We start from the raw sequence: 15,779 nt of genomic DNA, 5'->3' as shown, positions 1-15,779 counted from the left end.
ATTAAGATTGTCACCTGCAGACAAAAAACAATCGTAAATATACCTTTACGCTAAAATGTTAAAGAACTAACACAGATTTCTGTTTATTTATCCTTGTCCTTCTAAGAGAGAAAAAAAGTTGAGCAAAGCAGCCTGGGGAGTTATGAAGAGGAAGGAGGTATATTTTGTGATAAGCCTCAAACAATGTTTCTGTTGAGTGTAGGCACTGAGCTGGAAGAAAATAAAACCTCTGATAAAGCAAGAAATTCTGCAAAGACAGCACTGGCTCCCATAGCTGAGACAGGAATTAAAAAGACCCACGTGCACACACAAGCATACATACATGCTTGCCAGTGCAGAGACAGGCAAGGCAGGACTATGGGCAGACTTTTATCCATGTTTAACAAACAGGGCCTGTACTGTTCCTTAAGAAAAGTTTATTTCCACAAAACACCACAAAAAAAGCACACAGTAAAGCTTATCTGTGTGGATTAGTTAATCAGATGGATTTGGAACAAAATATCTCCCTAGGTCTGAGAGGACTTTAAGTGTGCATGAAGAAAACAAGCAAAACCACCAGAAATTTGCTTTATCTTCCCATTTTTATCTCCTCCTTCAGATGCTAGTTGACAGACATGTGTGCTAGTGTCAGCTGAGAGCCCTAATATCACTGTTCATCATGTGGTTTCTGCAGCCTCGCCTGATCCCGTGTGACCCCACGGACCCAACCAAGCTTTTCCATACCTGAGGCAGGAGGAAGGGAAACGTGCAGGGGCAGTTTGTGAAAGAAGGAAAGTTACTGGGGGTTGGTTTGCACATGCAGATAATTCTCTACTAGCGAATGGCCATGACCAGCCACCAGTTACAGAAAAGACTTCCCAAGAGCCACAGCACCAAAATTTTCATTCCCTGTAGACTTGGCAGCTCTGCAGATCTCAAAGGGAGAGGCCACACAGTGACTGCACCAAGTGGGAAAGAGCTTGGGTGATATATGCTGGGTTCCACTAGCGTGAAATCAAGCATAACTTTGGCTAGGTAAATACAAAATCTCGCAAATAAAATGCACAAAAGCACTCAAAGCACAAGGTGGAAGTATCACCCAAGCATGCAAGAGAACGGAAGATGTTTGTAAAGCACTTCTGCTATCTCTGAAATGCTTGGGTTGGGACTCTCGGGCTTTATCCCTAATTCCCAGATTCTGCTTTAACTGCACACCACCTTCAACAGGGAAACATACTCACCCTTTGCAAGCTGCACGAAGCCAAGAATGATGATCAGAGCCAGCGCCAGCAGCTTGGCCGCAGCAAAGGCATCCTGAACACGAGTAGCAGCTTTCACGCTGTAACAGTTCACTGCTGTGAGGAGCACTAAGGGAAATGGACAAGAAAAGGCACATCAGTTGTCAGCGAAACACTTAAAATGCAAACCAAATTATGACAAATTGGCATTTGCTTTCTGCTAAAACTTAAACACACACAAAGACTCTCTTCCTAAAGTAGTAACTTTTCAAAAGCAAGGCTCTGCAGCCACACACTTCTCTGTTTCGTCTTTCGTTTTGGCAATAGGTGGGTTGAACAGTTCATACGCTCCCTGGGACAAGGAACTGCCCTGCAGCCCTGGGAAGTTATGCTTCTGAGGGCAGATAAATAAAAGCCCTTACTGCAACCATTACCATCAAAGTGCTTGGTTGCAATCCCTGTTAAGTGGATCCAGTTTAATGCTGCTGTGGTGTGAAAACACCATAGAAACATCAGGACAAGCTCCCAGAACTGATATATAGCTATCTGTGTAACATTAGCACCTAAAAGGCTATGGAGGCCACACCACTGCCTAAACATATTGGAAGAGACGTCCCTGGCCCGACCTGTTCGGCAAGTGGCACAGCTGGGAAAAGCAGCTGGATCTAAGGAGACCCTCATCCTCTGCCCGACCCACTCCACCAGCGGTGCCAGCGGCCGTGCCGGCTCTCAGAGGTGCTCAGCACGGCAGCAGTGGAAGAGACGGCTGCGCAGAGCAGCTCAGCGGCTCCGATGTGCTGTGGCTGCTCTTGGACTTGATCGCGCTGCCTCCCCGTCAGCATTTTGCTTGTCGAGAAGCTCCCGCTACCGACAAATTGCTCTGTGGTTAATGCACCTAATGAAACCTTTTTTCCTACCTTTTTTTGCCTTGTTCCTCCACCACCCTCCTCTGTATCACCCACTCCTGCTGCTATTTAGTGTGGCACTCCTACCAGGCAAGGGACAGCATGAACTAGGGTTTATCTAAAGCCAGATGCTGACTGGCCAAGTTTCACCTGCTTCACAGAAAATAATGGCTAAAGCCTTTACTGCTCTTACAAATCACTTACTATTTTCGTGCCCTGCTCACTCCCCACTCCCCAGCGCCTGTTGCTTGTTATAGAGGCAGGCAAATGTCACACAGAGAATGACAGTGCCCTACGTGCTGCATGCCCTCCCCTCCTCCTTGTCTCCCTTGCACCGAGCCACCCCTCGCTGCCTCCACACCAGCTTGCCAGCAGCCCCCGGAGCTGACCCGGCACCGAGCAGCTCAGGGAGGAGCAGATCTCAACCTTTCGTCTTGAGCTGGATTTTCCCAGCGGGATCATTTCCAAGCTGGCTTCTGCCCTCCTGCAAAGGCCCCTTCCCACATCCTGCAGCTCATTTTCACAGGACGCCACTGCCTCGACCAGAGCCAAACAGCTGCTCCTGAAAATATTCAGCTCGGAAGCAGCTCACCCTTCTCTTGAGGTTACGGGCTATATCTGCACTCGCAGTTTAAAGCCCAGAGCATTTGATGGAGATATTTCAGCCTTAATCAAACCCCCAGAGAAATGAGAGGGCTCAGCAGCATCCTTGTCAGGCCACCAGCCTCTCCAAGAGATTGCTGGTGGAGACTCTGGCCACAAGCCTGTCCCCATGGGGCTGAGCCACTCGGGGTCCTTCAGAATGGAGGCAGAAGGTGACGGATAGGAGAAATACCCACAGGAGGCAGAAATACCCGTAGCTGGATTGCTTGGTTACCACCCTCAAGAGCACCCAGTGCCTTAAGACCCTCAACACATCACAGAAAACCACAGTGCACCCCTACTCTGAAGCAAGGTGGCCTCCCAGCTACAGACCGGTACCCAGCTGAGTGTGCCCCGAGTGCAGGACACAGGCACCAGCACCCCCCATATTCACTCAGCACCTGCAACACGAGGCGGTGGCCCAGGACCGGCAGAGCCTGCCTTCCTGCCTTACAGCAGGACCAAGCACCAGAGCTGCCGATACCTCACCAGCTTGGAGCTATGGCACGTTCCCACAGCCTCACACCCTGCCTCCCAGCAACGGCACAATAAACTGCAAACCGAGAAATAAAACCATGGGAGGAGGAAGAAGTATTTAGGCATTTAAAAGGGCCTTATTGCCTCACTGCCATCCTGCCCTGCCTGTGAGAAAGCAACTGCATTGGTAAGAGTTCAGGAAGATGCACACAGAGCCCATGCCAGAGCTGAGAATAGCCTTCCTGGAACACATGGGCACAGACAGGCTCAGACATACCCACAGGCTGGCTTCAGAGAGCTCGGTCACCAGGGACCACAGTATCGGGGTCTGACAGCAATGATGAGACTTTGTGTTCCTGCTCAAGTGAGCGCCGAGTGTGACAGGGCTTCCCGGTGACTCAGAGCACAGGCAGGCAAGAAGGGATCCAGCGTGTCGTTCATTCACAGGGGGCTGGGAGCTGCTACGCCCACTACACGTCAGGCTGAGAGGACTGAAGTGTCCGCACGTTGGTCAGGGAAAGGCTGCTGGTAGGGGACCATTGGGCAGGGAAGAGCAAAGCCAGCTCCATCTGCACATCCCAGAGTATGATGACTGCTTTGGGGATAGTTGGCTTCCACACCCCCAAACCCCTTGGATCTAGCGTCATCTCAACAGAAGAGAATGTAAAGTTTGGAGAAATGAAAGAGTTGGACATCTTTGCAAAGAAAACCACATGATCGAATATGTCTTACAAGAATGAAAGCCAGAAGGAAATAAGGCATTTCAGAATCACTTTTTTTTTTTTTTTTTTTTTTTTTTTTAATCATGCCTCTCAAGCCCCTTTGGCACTCTGGGGGTGTCTGGGTATTTGGAGTGGGTGAGACTGAAACAATGCAGAGCTGTTTCCATTCGGAAGGACACCCGTACTCCCATGAGCTCTTAACACAAGCCACAGGACAGCACGAGCTGGTCTTTGGTTGCGCCAGCCGAAAGCCAGCAGTGAGGAACCGTGCCAGCCAACCCGCCACACCACCTCCCCCCTCTGTAACACCCCGTCCCAGCGTCCCTCACCCTGTGCTCTGCAGGGCCGATACGGTGCATCTCACTCGAAAGACACGGCACGAAAGACCAAAAAGTCCAGGCGTGGAGGCTTTTCAGCCTCGAGCAGCAGGCCAGCAGCGTCAGCGCTGTGCAGGGGCAAAGCTCTGTCCCCTTGCAGCAAGATTGCAATGGATCTGCCTCCAACCAGTACGCTAAAAGGGACACTGTCCAGATACACGGGGAGGGGAAAACAAAGGTAAGCAAGGTCAGCTTACATATGCCTGTGCTACAGGGGGGAGGTGAGGGGGGAGAAGAGAACACAGCGAAGTATCACTAAGCACAGATGACAAATCATCTACTAAAAGCACCTCTAGTGAACCTTAACGGGGAGGGGAGGGAGGAAACCAAAGATCCAGGATTCACTTCGACCAGCAATTACGCTAAAAATAAAACTCTCCCTGTTTACAGAGGGATATTTAAAGGATGAGCTAACACATCTAAAAGCACACTTTTCGTGTTGGTGAAGACAGCCCTCAGAGGTGTGACAGTGACATTCCCTTCCCCATTTAGGCATTCTGTGTCTTTGACAATAGCTGCTTCAGCCCCCACGGTAAATACTGACTTTCTTGGGGCCGTTTCTCACGTTCTGGTTCTGTACAGAGTCTCGGTTGGATGGACCGTGGGACGGCAACGGTGTACATAAAAGGCAAAAGCTTTCTACACAGTCCGAAACTGAAAAGCAATGGAAGTGTCAGTATTGAGCCCTTAAAAACACACTGGTGCCAGATAAACAGGCTCTGTAAAAATAAGAAAACACTTAGGGCCAAGACTATAAGCAGGACTGAAAGCTTCTTCCACGCCAGTCGTGATTCAGAGCCCTTTGAGTCACAATCTCTCTGCTTTGCTTTTCCCACCATGTAATAATATTTGTCTTTCCTAAAGGAGTGTGGTGGAGTTACTACATTTAAATGCTTTCAAGATAGGAAGGGCCAAAAAAAAAACCCCAGAACAACCCAGTCCCACCCACCAGGAAGGATCCTACAGACACAGTGACGAAAAGACAGACTGAGTACTTTTTCAGTAAAGCTCCCTGACAAATTCCAGTGGTTGCTCAACTTCTCGGGAGACCAGAGGGCTGGGGTTTCTTACAGCAGAAAGTTTTATTCCTTTGATCCAAGATGCTACTCTGCAAAGCAGGGGCTGCAGGACTCCTCCTGGCACTGGTCCGTTCACCTCAGATGAACTGCTCCGCGTGAACAACGGGGGAAAGTTGTACGGCCACAGCTTTATACATCAGGGCAATGATACAAAGCAGGGAAAGATCGGATGGCACTGCCCTAATTTCTGCAGCACCTTTCCTAAGGCCACTGGCCCTGCCAAAAGCCGGCTGTGCAGCCAGGCAGACTTTCAGCGTGACCTGTCGGGGCCATTCTTGGGAATCGTTCTAGGAATAAGGATTTCAGCACAACCCGGCGTGACACGCTCTGTCTGATCCAGCAGCCCCTCTCCAAACACTTTACATAATTGGGATAATAGGAGCTAGAAAGCTGCAGTGATTGCAGATATAAGATATTTATGTACTTCTGCCAGAAGTAGGAAAGATACTGGCTTTTGACTGCTGTCGAGAGAACGTGCTCACAAGGTGGTGTTCACCCCTTCATCTCTTCCAGTGACTGTCCAAGCTAGCTGAGAGTGAGTGTCATTGCAAGATACTCAAGCCACAGGGGATGCCAGAGGCTTTCAAAGAGAAGTTTGGCTTTCTGAAGACAACGGCGGGTCTGGCTTCAGTTATTTACTCTGTTCTAGTAGTCCTCGCTGGCTTCAGGCACGTCATTTAACCTCGTCCTGCTGGCACTCACCTGCCCAGTCAGGTAATCTCCCCATTACTGGGAGGAGCCAAGGATAAACTGATTACTACAGCATAGGACCAAGAACCTTGTCTCCTCGCAATTCACATTTTATGGGCATATTACTTTGAACTCAAGTTCCAAGATGCCTCCCAACCCTGATTTCTAGATCACAACAGGAATAAACCCTTACAAAGCAGACACAGAAAGGGATCATGACAATCCCCACGTAGAACAAGTCCACAACAAACACACGGTATGTAACAACAGCTCCTATGTCTACAAAGGAAAGGCAGGATGTAGTAAAGCTGCCCTGAGGGTATGTGGTTCTGCCCAAAGCAAATAGGACATGAAGGAAGCCCGCACACAGGTAAACCAACAGGGCTTGGCATTTATGATGCAACAGTCCTGGCAACTACCCTACAGAAAAAGGCAGGGCCGCAGCTTTCCTGGAGTAATGGAACACGGCCGTGGATCAGAGGCAGAGTAAAGACAGTGCTCACGGAGGCTTTGTTCGGAGAAAAAAAAGCAAACAAGCAAGGAGCCGATCCACAGCTCTGCGCACTCGTCCTCATTCGCAGGGGAAAAAAAGGATCCAACTCCAGCACCATATGTAACTTGCTGATGGGGGACGGGAGTCTGCTCAACCCAAGATCTTTAGCAGCTTTTCATTGTAGGAATTCTTGAGGTACTGGCACAGCTGCATTCATGCTGCTTGTGAGGTTACATACCTCGGGAGCCTTGCACAATGCCACTTCTGTCCTTTATTTCCTCTCCTACAGGTTTCCCTGGTCTTGACCTGTAGTGCTTCCCATATAACTCAGTATACACCTCTGTGACAAGGATAGATGTAAGTAGCTTGCTTTAAAGAAGTGAACTCAATTAACTTGCTGCAAGTTACCCACGGATTCTTTTTTGTGGTATTAGAGGACCAGCATGAAAATGCATAGTAAGGTACGGGACTTGTGGAGGGAAACAGGAAGAATGAAGGGAAATCCTCCATCTCAGCTTCCCCTCCAGGAAAACAGGGACTGTAACACCTCCACACACAGAGGATAAAGCATGCAATGATTCCTGTTTGTAACGCACATTTCCAAAGGGCTTAGCCCTTACAGTCCTAAGACGATGCTGCAGTTTACCATCCACCACGAGATGATGTTGATTTTCTCTTCACAGTTACAGAACAGTTCTCAGCTCCTTCCCATTTCCCCGCTCCACAGCAAGGCTGCTCCTTTCGCTCTTGGCAAAAGTGCAGATGATGGACAAGCGGTTTCCTCTTCTACCAAAGACGGTGCAACCAGGTTTCACACAGGGACAATATACACTGAGCCTGTGGCCACCAAGAGCCAAACCACAGGGATGACAGCACCACGTGGCACAGACACAAACTGGTCCACGTGCTTTAAAAAACCCTGCTACCTAGGCTCACCAGAGGTCAGACACATGGAAAATAAAATTACTCCACACAGTACGAACAAGGAATTATGCTATACTGACTACAGCGGTTAAACCCATGGGACAAGTCAATGCCTTAACCAGACGCTAAGGCCAAACTCCCACACTTTATATTCAGGTGGTTGTGACGCCGCAGCGTCTTCCAGTAGTCTCAGATGTCTTATTTCTAATAGCACAACCTAGCATGAGACATACAGACAAGAACAGAGACAGAAAACGGGTTGGGAAATTTCACCTTGATGGGTATTGAGTGAAGACTTGTGCCCTGCAAGGCAGTAAAGAGAAAAAGCAGAAGGAAAAACTTTGCAGATATTTCTTCAAGGACAAGTCTCTGGAGAAACCGAACAGTCAGGGCAATGAGTCTGCAGAAAGGAAACCCTTAGTAGCACATGAGGCTGTTGGAAAGGAGCACTTGACCCCACAGCAAATGTATCTTTATGTATCAACTTATAATAATAAACACACCTGGCAACTGTTTACAGTCTCCTTGTTATTTTCCTTCCCAAAACAGCGGTGCTGGGGACTGGGGGAACAGCTGCATCAAAGGACCACAGGTGGAAGGAGAAGGTGAAGGCTGCCCTAACGCTGCAGTTTAAGAAAAGAGATTGCCTCCAGACCCGCCTTGAGACCACGAGCTCTGGCTCTCCCCAACAAATGGCTGCAGACCCCTGAAAGCGTCACCGCTCCATCCTTGCACCGGCTTCCAGTTCCAGGAAGTCCCTGGTGCTGAAACAGGTCGGAGCTGGGAGCCAGCACCAGGAGCCAGCACCAGGAGCCAGCACCAGGAGCCAGCACCGCTAGCGCAAAGCAGGATGCTGCTATCATTTCATCATGTACCACAGATCCCAGCAGCATCCACACCCTCCGGTTTCCAGAATTCCGCAAGAATAAATTAACAAGCACTCACTTGCCATCCCTCTCTCTCACGAGCTGTGCCAACCAGTGCGGCGCAGGCAGGGCCAAAAGGCAGCGCCAGAACTGCCCGGAGGACGAGCTCAGCGCACAATTAACTGCTGAAGCTGGATCTCAAGCCTACGTAAACGCACCCCTTGCTTTGGTACCAGGTTCTGTAATAACGGCAGGTTCAGTTTACGCTATTCAAACTGTGTGGTTTGAATAAAAACTATGAAGAATTCATTAATATTAGGGGAGCTAACTCCTAGCCGCTAGTAGTAGTAGTAAACTATTTTGTTTCCTTAGAAAGAAGCTTGTGTTTTTACTGTCAAAGTTTCTAAATTACATGATGCCGCAATTTCACAAAACAGGTCATTTTACCACAGGAAGACAAACAAAAGATATTTTGCAATGGGAGAAAGGGGTAGATTTGTTCCATTCCCAGCAAATTAAAAGGACCCCATAACTATCACGAGCTAAACATCTCTTCCACCATGCCCACCTGATATGAAACATCTTCCTGACAGCAAACAACACTTACTAATATGTTACGTGCACTTTAAGCCCCACAGACATACCACCATCTGTGCCGAACAGACGGTCAGCTACCAGACCTGCAAACCACGGCATCTTACCTGGCCCACAGAGACATTATGCTCACAGAAACACCTCCCCATAATTGTACTGAAGCAGGTTCCACAAATCCACAGAAAGGTGGTTGAACTTCACCGCTGAGAGCTAAACTCTGGGTCATGAACTCAATGAAAAATTCCAGGCAGGTTTTAGTCTGAATCACACCACCTATCCTAAGCAGGGGGTCAGAACTCAGCCCTGCACGCTGACTGGCAAGAACCCGCTTTCTCACATCCTTCTCATTTGATCTATTGGCCGCATCTGACACTGGGACTATAAGACTCCTGGAATACTTGAAATACTTAGTGATGTTGCTTTGAATTAGACTGACGATGGAGAATTTCTCTGAGAAAGCCTTCCTAATTTGTTCATGTCAGAAGAGAAAGACTCTGAAGGATCTCAGTGGTAATGTAAATCATTCAAATACAATAAAATTTAATGGGACATTTGTTGCGAGAGCCAAGAGAGGGGTGCCAAGAAATGCGGTAGTTGCTTACTGTGCTTCAAGAGTCCTCCAAACCGTCACCCATTTCAGAAGAGTCCTACTAGTGTCAGAGGCCGTTTTCATTAACGCTACTCTCTCTAATTAAACACAGCTTTTAAAAAAGCAACCTCAGATTTGCAGCATTAGCATACAGCAGGGATTCTACAAAGGCCCTTTCCCTCCACTCTGATCAAACAAGCGCATATTTACTGCTAAAGCTTAGCCAGTTAATCCACCTTGCTGGGGGCTGGGGGGGGCGGGGGGCAGCGGTGGAAAGTCTTCAAACTCTTTAAAGCTTCACACCCTGCTTGTCCTGGCAGATTAAATCCAAGTAGCGATGCTGCAAAATAAAACCCATCTTAGACAAGCACAAGATGTATTTTGTGTTTGCCTTGCTAACCATCTAATACCTGATGGGTTGAAAATCTACCCATAGCTTCACTTTGAACAGCTAGTCAAGCAGCCAAACTTGTCAGATTAAAATAAAACCTTAATACCAAATGAAGATGTTCCTGCTTTGAACATCTGCAATCTCTAGTTGAAATGCTGACAGTGAATATTCACTTATGGACTACAGCTATAATTTGGCAAGCACTCACGGCATGTGTTTAGACACTTTTGCCAAACCCCGGCTTTGATACCATTCTCCTCTAACTCACAATGTACTCAGGGGGGGTGTCAGGCACTTATGCTATTAGATATGACTCAACTCTGCGCTGACTGCTACTAATTCTTCCACTATTAGGCTGTTCATAACAAAAGAGACGAATGAGCAATAGGTGATCATGCTTGCAGGAATTCCATGCTTGCAGGAGAAGCGCCCAAAATATTTCAGAAGCAGCAAAGGAAGTCTAAAGAAATTCTGAAGAAGATTAAGATACTGTAGCTTTGGAAGAAGCAGATATTGCTGCAGCAATATTGGGGTTATTAGTGCCAGATGAGCATATATAATTAACAAGTGATAAAAGGCCTCAGAGGCTAACAATCAAATCACTGATTTGACATTGAAGATGAAGAGTAAAATTATATGCAACTGGCAGGGTTTCTCAAGCTTCTGTGGAGCAGATTACACTGTCAAGAAATAAGTAAATTACAGAATAACCTGTTATGTAGCACACAGCGGGGGTGTGGCAGGCTGTGTGTAAGAACCTGTGTACAAAGAACAGTTCAGGCACCAGCGAAACACCAAGCAAGAACCAGCTGGGGGCTGGAAGCAGCGTTATTCCTCATCCCCCTTTACCTGCAGGGAATTCCCTGTACCACAGTTCAGAGACCTCTCACATGTAGGAAACCTGCAAATTAACAGGTGGAAATAAGGAACATGGATGTTAACTTTAACTGGGCAATTTGAAACTTTCCATCTTTAAGCTATATCTACAACATACACTGTGTATTAGGTTGTGCTCTGTGAGTTTTTAATGGTTTTTGTTAAGATTTATCAGTTCAGATTTAAGAAATGTTAACACAAGCATCAGCCAACTGTAAAAGAGGATCTGACCGACATGCACTGGAAGACATCAGGGATGCACCTTCAACTGGATGCTGTTCCACGCCATCTCTTCCACGGGAAAAAAAAGACAGGATTAAACAGGTTTACACGATCCTGCTTCTGCTACATGAAGATGGTCCTGCAACGTATATAAACAACAAGTTCTTTCAAAGCTACACTTGCTACCTAAATATTCTGTTAAAAGGCGTGTATTTTTTAATTCTAAGTAAAAATAAACTGTAGAAAATAGCAGAAAAAGATACAAGTGTGTTGGAAGTACAGTGTGAATGTACGTTCCGCTGTGATGCTTTCTCAAGAGAACAAGAAGAGGAGCCAACAACAAATACAACGGATCCTCATTTATCTACGTAGATTCAAATTTGCACCTGAGACACCAAGTACAGAATCCTTAGCAGTTTAATTCTTTGCCATGTACAATACTAATACTGTAATGTAGATGTCATCAAACACAAAACCTCAGGACATAGTAACTGTGCCTCCATCCTCTATAGAAGGGGTAAAACTGGTTTAGATAAGATTGTATTTGGGGGAATTCAAATTATTGTTGGGTATTCACGCAGATGCACAAATTCTCAGTTTCATTAACTTCTCCTGTTCAAAAACACTTGGATACCACGCAGACTTTGTGTTTGTTATCCCTTAGCATCTGCTTTTATGATTTATCAGTTCTAAAAGCATCAGCCAGCCAGTCTTACAGCTAAAATAACACGATCAGGTTTCTGAGTTTCCCAAGAAACCCGCAGCCTGAAAAACATTAAGCCAAACTACCTGGAAATTCTTACAACCAGGGAGCACTGGCTGTTGCGCGGTGAACATAAAATACACCGCACTAATGATGAACAGCTTGACCCACCTTGCCACAGGAAGACTTCCCCACACTTTTATTTGGCAGCTATAATAAGCGTTCGTGTTGTCTTATGGAAGAAGCAGTCTTGAATACTAACTGGCTGGAGATCGTAATCTTGATAGCAGAAAATACCTATTTGTAGTGAAATTTTACTTACCACCCACCTTGTTTTCCTCAGCACCTTAAGGGGAACAAAATTCCCTAATCCAGCTATTTTTTTCTTTCTTTCAAGACTGTGATTTATTTAGATTATCTTCATGCCTAGGAATTCAATTTCTGTACTTCACGGTGGCAAATACCAAACAACACGTTATTTATTCAACTGTTCAACACTGGTAACACTCGCAGTGGAAACGAGTAACTGTTGTTATTTCTCCTGTTGCTAGAAGCCATGCAGCCAATTGCATTTATGTTGAGATACAAACTTTGCAAAGAATACAGCTGGTACTGTTCTGGACGGCTGGGTTTTAGCTACATAGTAAGTCAACTGTATTCCAGCCCCGGGGCCCCACATTCCCCTGTTGCTTCCTAAACTGTTCTTCCCCTCTTTGAGGTAACTCATTAGTGTATGCTCTGGAGCGTATGTACAAATAGGCCATTTTTCCTACCCCAGGGCTCTTGAAAAAACATAAATATCTCCCTGGGTAGGGGTATGTTGGGAACAACCATGTAACAAAGCCGCTTGTTAGTCCATAGAAGTTTTGTGTGACTTGCTAAGTCCTTGGACCAGATTTACTTCATTTGTTGTTCCTAGATCATGATGTGGTTTTGGCACCAGACAGTCAACAAGCTAACTGCAAAATCAAAGTTACAGAACACTAACTTGCTGAAGGCAAAGCATGATGAACTAACCTTTTGTAGCAAAAGAGACAAACAAAAATTTAACCCAAAGCATAAACAAAATAGTAGCCAGGGTGTAGGGGGGGATAAAGTTTGAAGAAGAAACACATGGAAATTACGCAGATTTGTAGAACTAGCAACTCTTCCCTTGGCATTTCAGGATAAAGGTTAAAGAACAAATTCTGCTTCAGGAAAACTACTAATTGCTAGCAAAAGGAGGTTGGAGACATGTTACTTATTAGAGGAGCTTAAGTAGGAATGAGACCTGGCATCAAGAAATTTCATGTTGCAATCCATGGTCACAGAACCAGATCTTGCCATGGGCAAGTCTGCTTCACCCCTGTATTTTTTTTCTGATCAGTAAAACCTCATCCTACCTATTTTGGGAAAGATCTTGCAGAGGAAAAACTACTTATTATTAGAAACATGTTCTCAAAGGCTTTGTCGACTACAATATGTTCCTGCACAGGGAAACTTTGACATAAAACACCAAGAAAGCCCATTTAATCAACGCTCTAATTCTGTTAGCTTCTCAGCAGAAAAACGTGAACGCCACATGCATGCATGCCCCTTGTCTCTGTGTCACTGAAGAAACCACACTGCAGACTGAAGGAAAGCTCTAAAAAGAGGTTTTTTCACAAGGCCCTACTTGAGGCAAGAAACCCGTCAGCAGAACTCTTTTCTAACCCCGCTACAGCTTTCTCAGTTGGGTTAGTGCATTTCCTTGATAGATGCACTTCATTTTGTTAAAAACTTGGATGGAAAGTCCACATGCCTGTCTACTTGTCCTTACGTTCCTAAAAATTTATCTGGGGAATGAGTAAGCTTCAACCTCGCCCAACGAATGTACAAATTGCTGTCCCACCTGTTATTTATCTTATTGTCATCTACCAAAGATTTGGTCAGTGTGTGTATGAAGACAGTTACAGACAATCTATCTTCCTGTAACGACCATGTGCTGCCACTTTTGAATGCCTGCGATCCTCAGAGGGTGAAGGAATCTAACACAATCTCCCTTTGGACAGCACGAACAAGCAGCCTTCCCTTCACAACCTCAAAATGAAAAAATAAAAAGACCACCTGATCATCACTTCGTATACTGAACATGCGCTTTACAAAGCCCTCACAAAAAACTATAACCTCTCCCAACGTACATCTTTACAACAGCACAAGAACTACCAGTGCAGTAGAACACAGACTGAACAGAAAATGAGAAGAGAAAGGCAGAAAATGATCCTGTATTTAAAGGATGAGAAATCTGGATAGAGTGACTTTGCAGTCACTGGAGGAATGGAAAATGGGGTGTCAGCGGCAAAACCGCAGACCTCAAAATACCAGCGATGGTAAAAACTGCAGCAGGAGAGATCGATCCGCGTGCCAATGGCAACATCAGCGGCCCTAAATTCATCACAGCATGACTGAAAGGCAATGCCTCACGAAACGCAATGTTTGCTAGCAAAAAACCCCAGGTTTTGAGCTTGCTATCAGTGCACATACAGCCAAGAAACATCTTGTCTCAAAACTGGTGCTGAAAACAGCCAGGCACTGCAGCACAGGCCATGTTCAGCACCAGCTGGTCGTGACAGATAATCTGCCAACTGCACGTTATCCTCACGTACCTCTGCACACAAACACCCACCGCAGCCCCCGCGGCCCCTCAGCACTGCAGGGCTGCAAGAGGAGATGTTACCCCGGCCAAACGCACCTCTGCGGGAGGGCAGGAGAAATCCCATTCCAGCACGAAGGCAAAACGCATGTTGCATTTGCTGCACGCTGCTCACTGCGTTGCTGGAAATCAGAGAGGCTCGCTAGCCTGTAACCGGCATTTGGGGAATATTTTGCTCAATTTATTTGGGATGGGACGCATTTTCTGCTCACAGCAGCCCCCGACCCCCAGTATGCAGCCAGCGGAGCAGAGGAGAGATGGTGCACCTCCTGCAACGCGGCGGGCTCGAGGGCAGCTAGCCGTTTGGGCAGACTTTTGGGGAAGGCGACGGTGAGCGGGCAGCCACGTGCGGCAGCGGGACAGCGGGCACCTGGAGAGGGACCGCGAGTACTTACGGACGCAGAGACAGGCCACCAGCTTGGCAGCCTCGTCGGGCACCGGGCAGACGGGGAAGATGGGCTTGAGCAGGTAGGTGGCGAAGACCAGAGCGACGATGTACTGCGAGGAGGGCCGGATGATGAGCAGCTCTATCCAGAGCTTGAGGAAGGCGGGCAGGGAGCCGTACACCTCCAGCATGTAGGCGTAGTCCCCGCCGGACTTGGTGATGGTGGTGCCCAGCTCGGCGTAGCAGAGGGCACCCACGATGGAGAAGGCCCCGCAGACGGCCCACACCACCAGCGACAGCCCGGGCGAGCCGGCCTCCCGCAGCACGCCCGTGGGGGTGACGAAGATGCCGGAGCCGATGATGGTGCCGACGATGATGGCCACGCCGTTGAGCAGCGTGATGGAGCGCTGCAGGGTCACCCCCTCGGCCTCGGCGGAGGCGCAGGGCGAGGGCGAGCGGACGCAGCCGTTCTCCTGCGCCCCGCCATCCGCCGCCTCCAGCATCTTCTCCATCGCCTGCTTCTCCTCCTCCTGCGCCAGCGAGGCGGCCGAGCCCGCCGGGCTCCGCTTCTTCACCCCGCTGCTGCCGGGGCTGCCGGCGCCGCCGCTGCCCGACATGGTGGCGCGGAGCGGAGCGGAGCGGGGCGCGGAGCGGCGCGGAGCGGGGCGGGGGGGCAGGGCGCGGGGCCGCCACCATGCAGCGCTGCCGCCCCTTTTGTTCCGGCGGCGGTGGGCGGCGTGCGCCGAGCGCCTCCCGCCCGGGCGGGGAGCGGGGCTGGCCTCCTTTCCGGGGGGGGGGGGGAGGAGGAGGAGGAGGAGGAGGAGGAGGAGGAGGAAGGATGGTGTCGCAGGGCCCCGGGAACCGGCGGCTATGGGTCCCTTTCCAGGCGCGCAGGCCACCCGCACCCCCCTCGCAAGGGGCCAGAGGCACGGCGGGGAGGGGGACCAAGGGGACCA

General features: G+C 48.3%; 1 protein-coding gene across 1 annotated transcript in view; it reads right to left on the bottom strand.

Annotated features, from left to right (window-relative positions):
• The window catches only part of SLC7A5 (solute carrier family 7 member 5), a 40,865-nt gene extending 25,316 nt beyond the window's left edge, over window positions 1-15,549 (bottom strand). The window contains exons 1-2 of the mRNA XM_037409248.1: window positions 14,834-15,549; window positions 1,221-1,346 (exon numbers count right to left, since the gene is read on the bottom strand). Coding sequence (XP_037265145.1) covers window positions 1,221-1,346; window positions 14,834-15,440 — 733 coding nt within the window. The 5' untranslated portion in view covers window positions 15,441-15,549. The remainder of the gene's footprint in view (window positions 1-1,220; window positions 1,347-14,833) is intronic.
• Between the last annotated feature and the right edge of the window lie 230 nt (window positions 15,550-15,779).

Source organism: Falco rusticolus, chromosome 15 (assembly GCF_015220075.1).
Source record: "Falco rusticolus isolate bFalRus1 chromosome 15, bFalRus1.pri, whole genome shotgun sequence".
NCBI lineage: Eukaryota > Metazoa > Chordata > Aves > Falconiformes > Falconidae > Falco > Falco rusticolus.
Note: the sequence above shows the minus strand (reverse complement) of the source record. Positions and strands in the feature narration are given on the sequence as shown.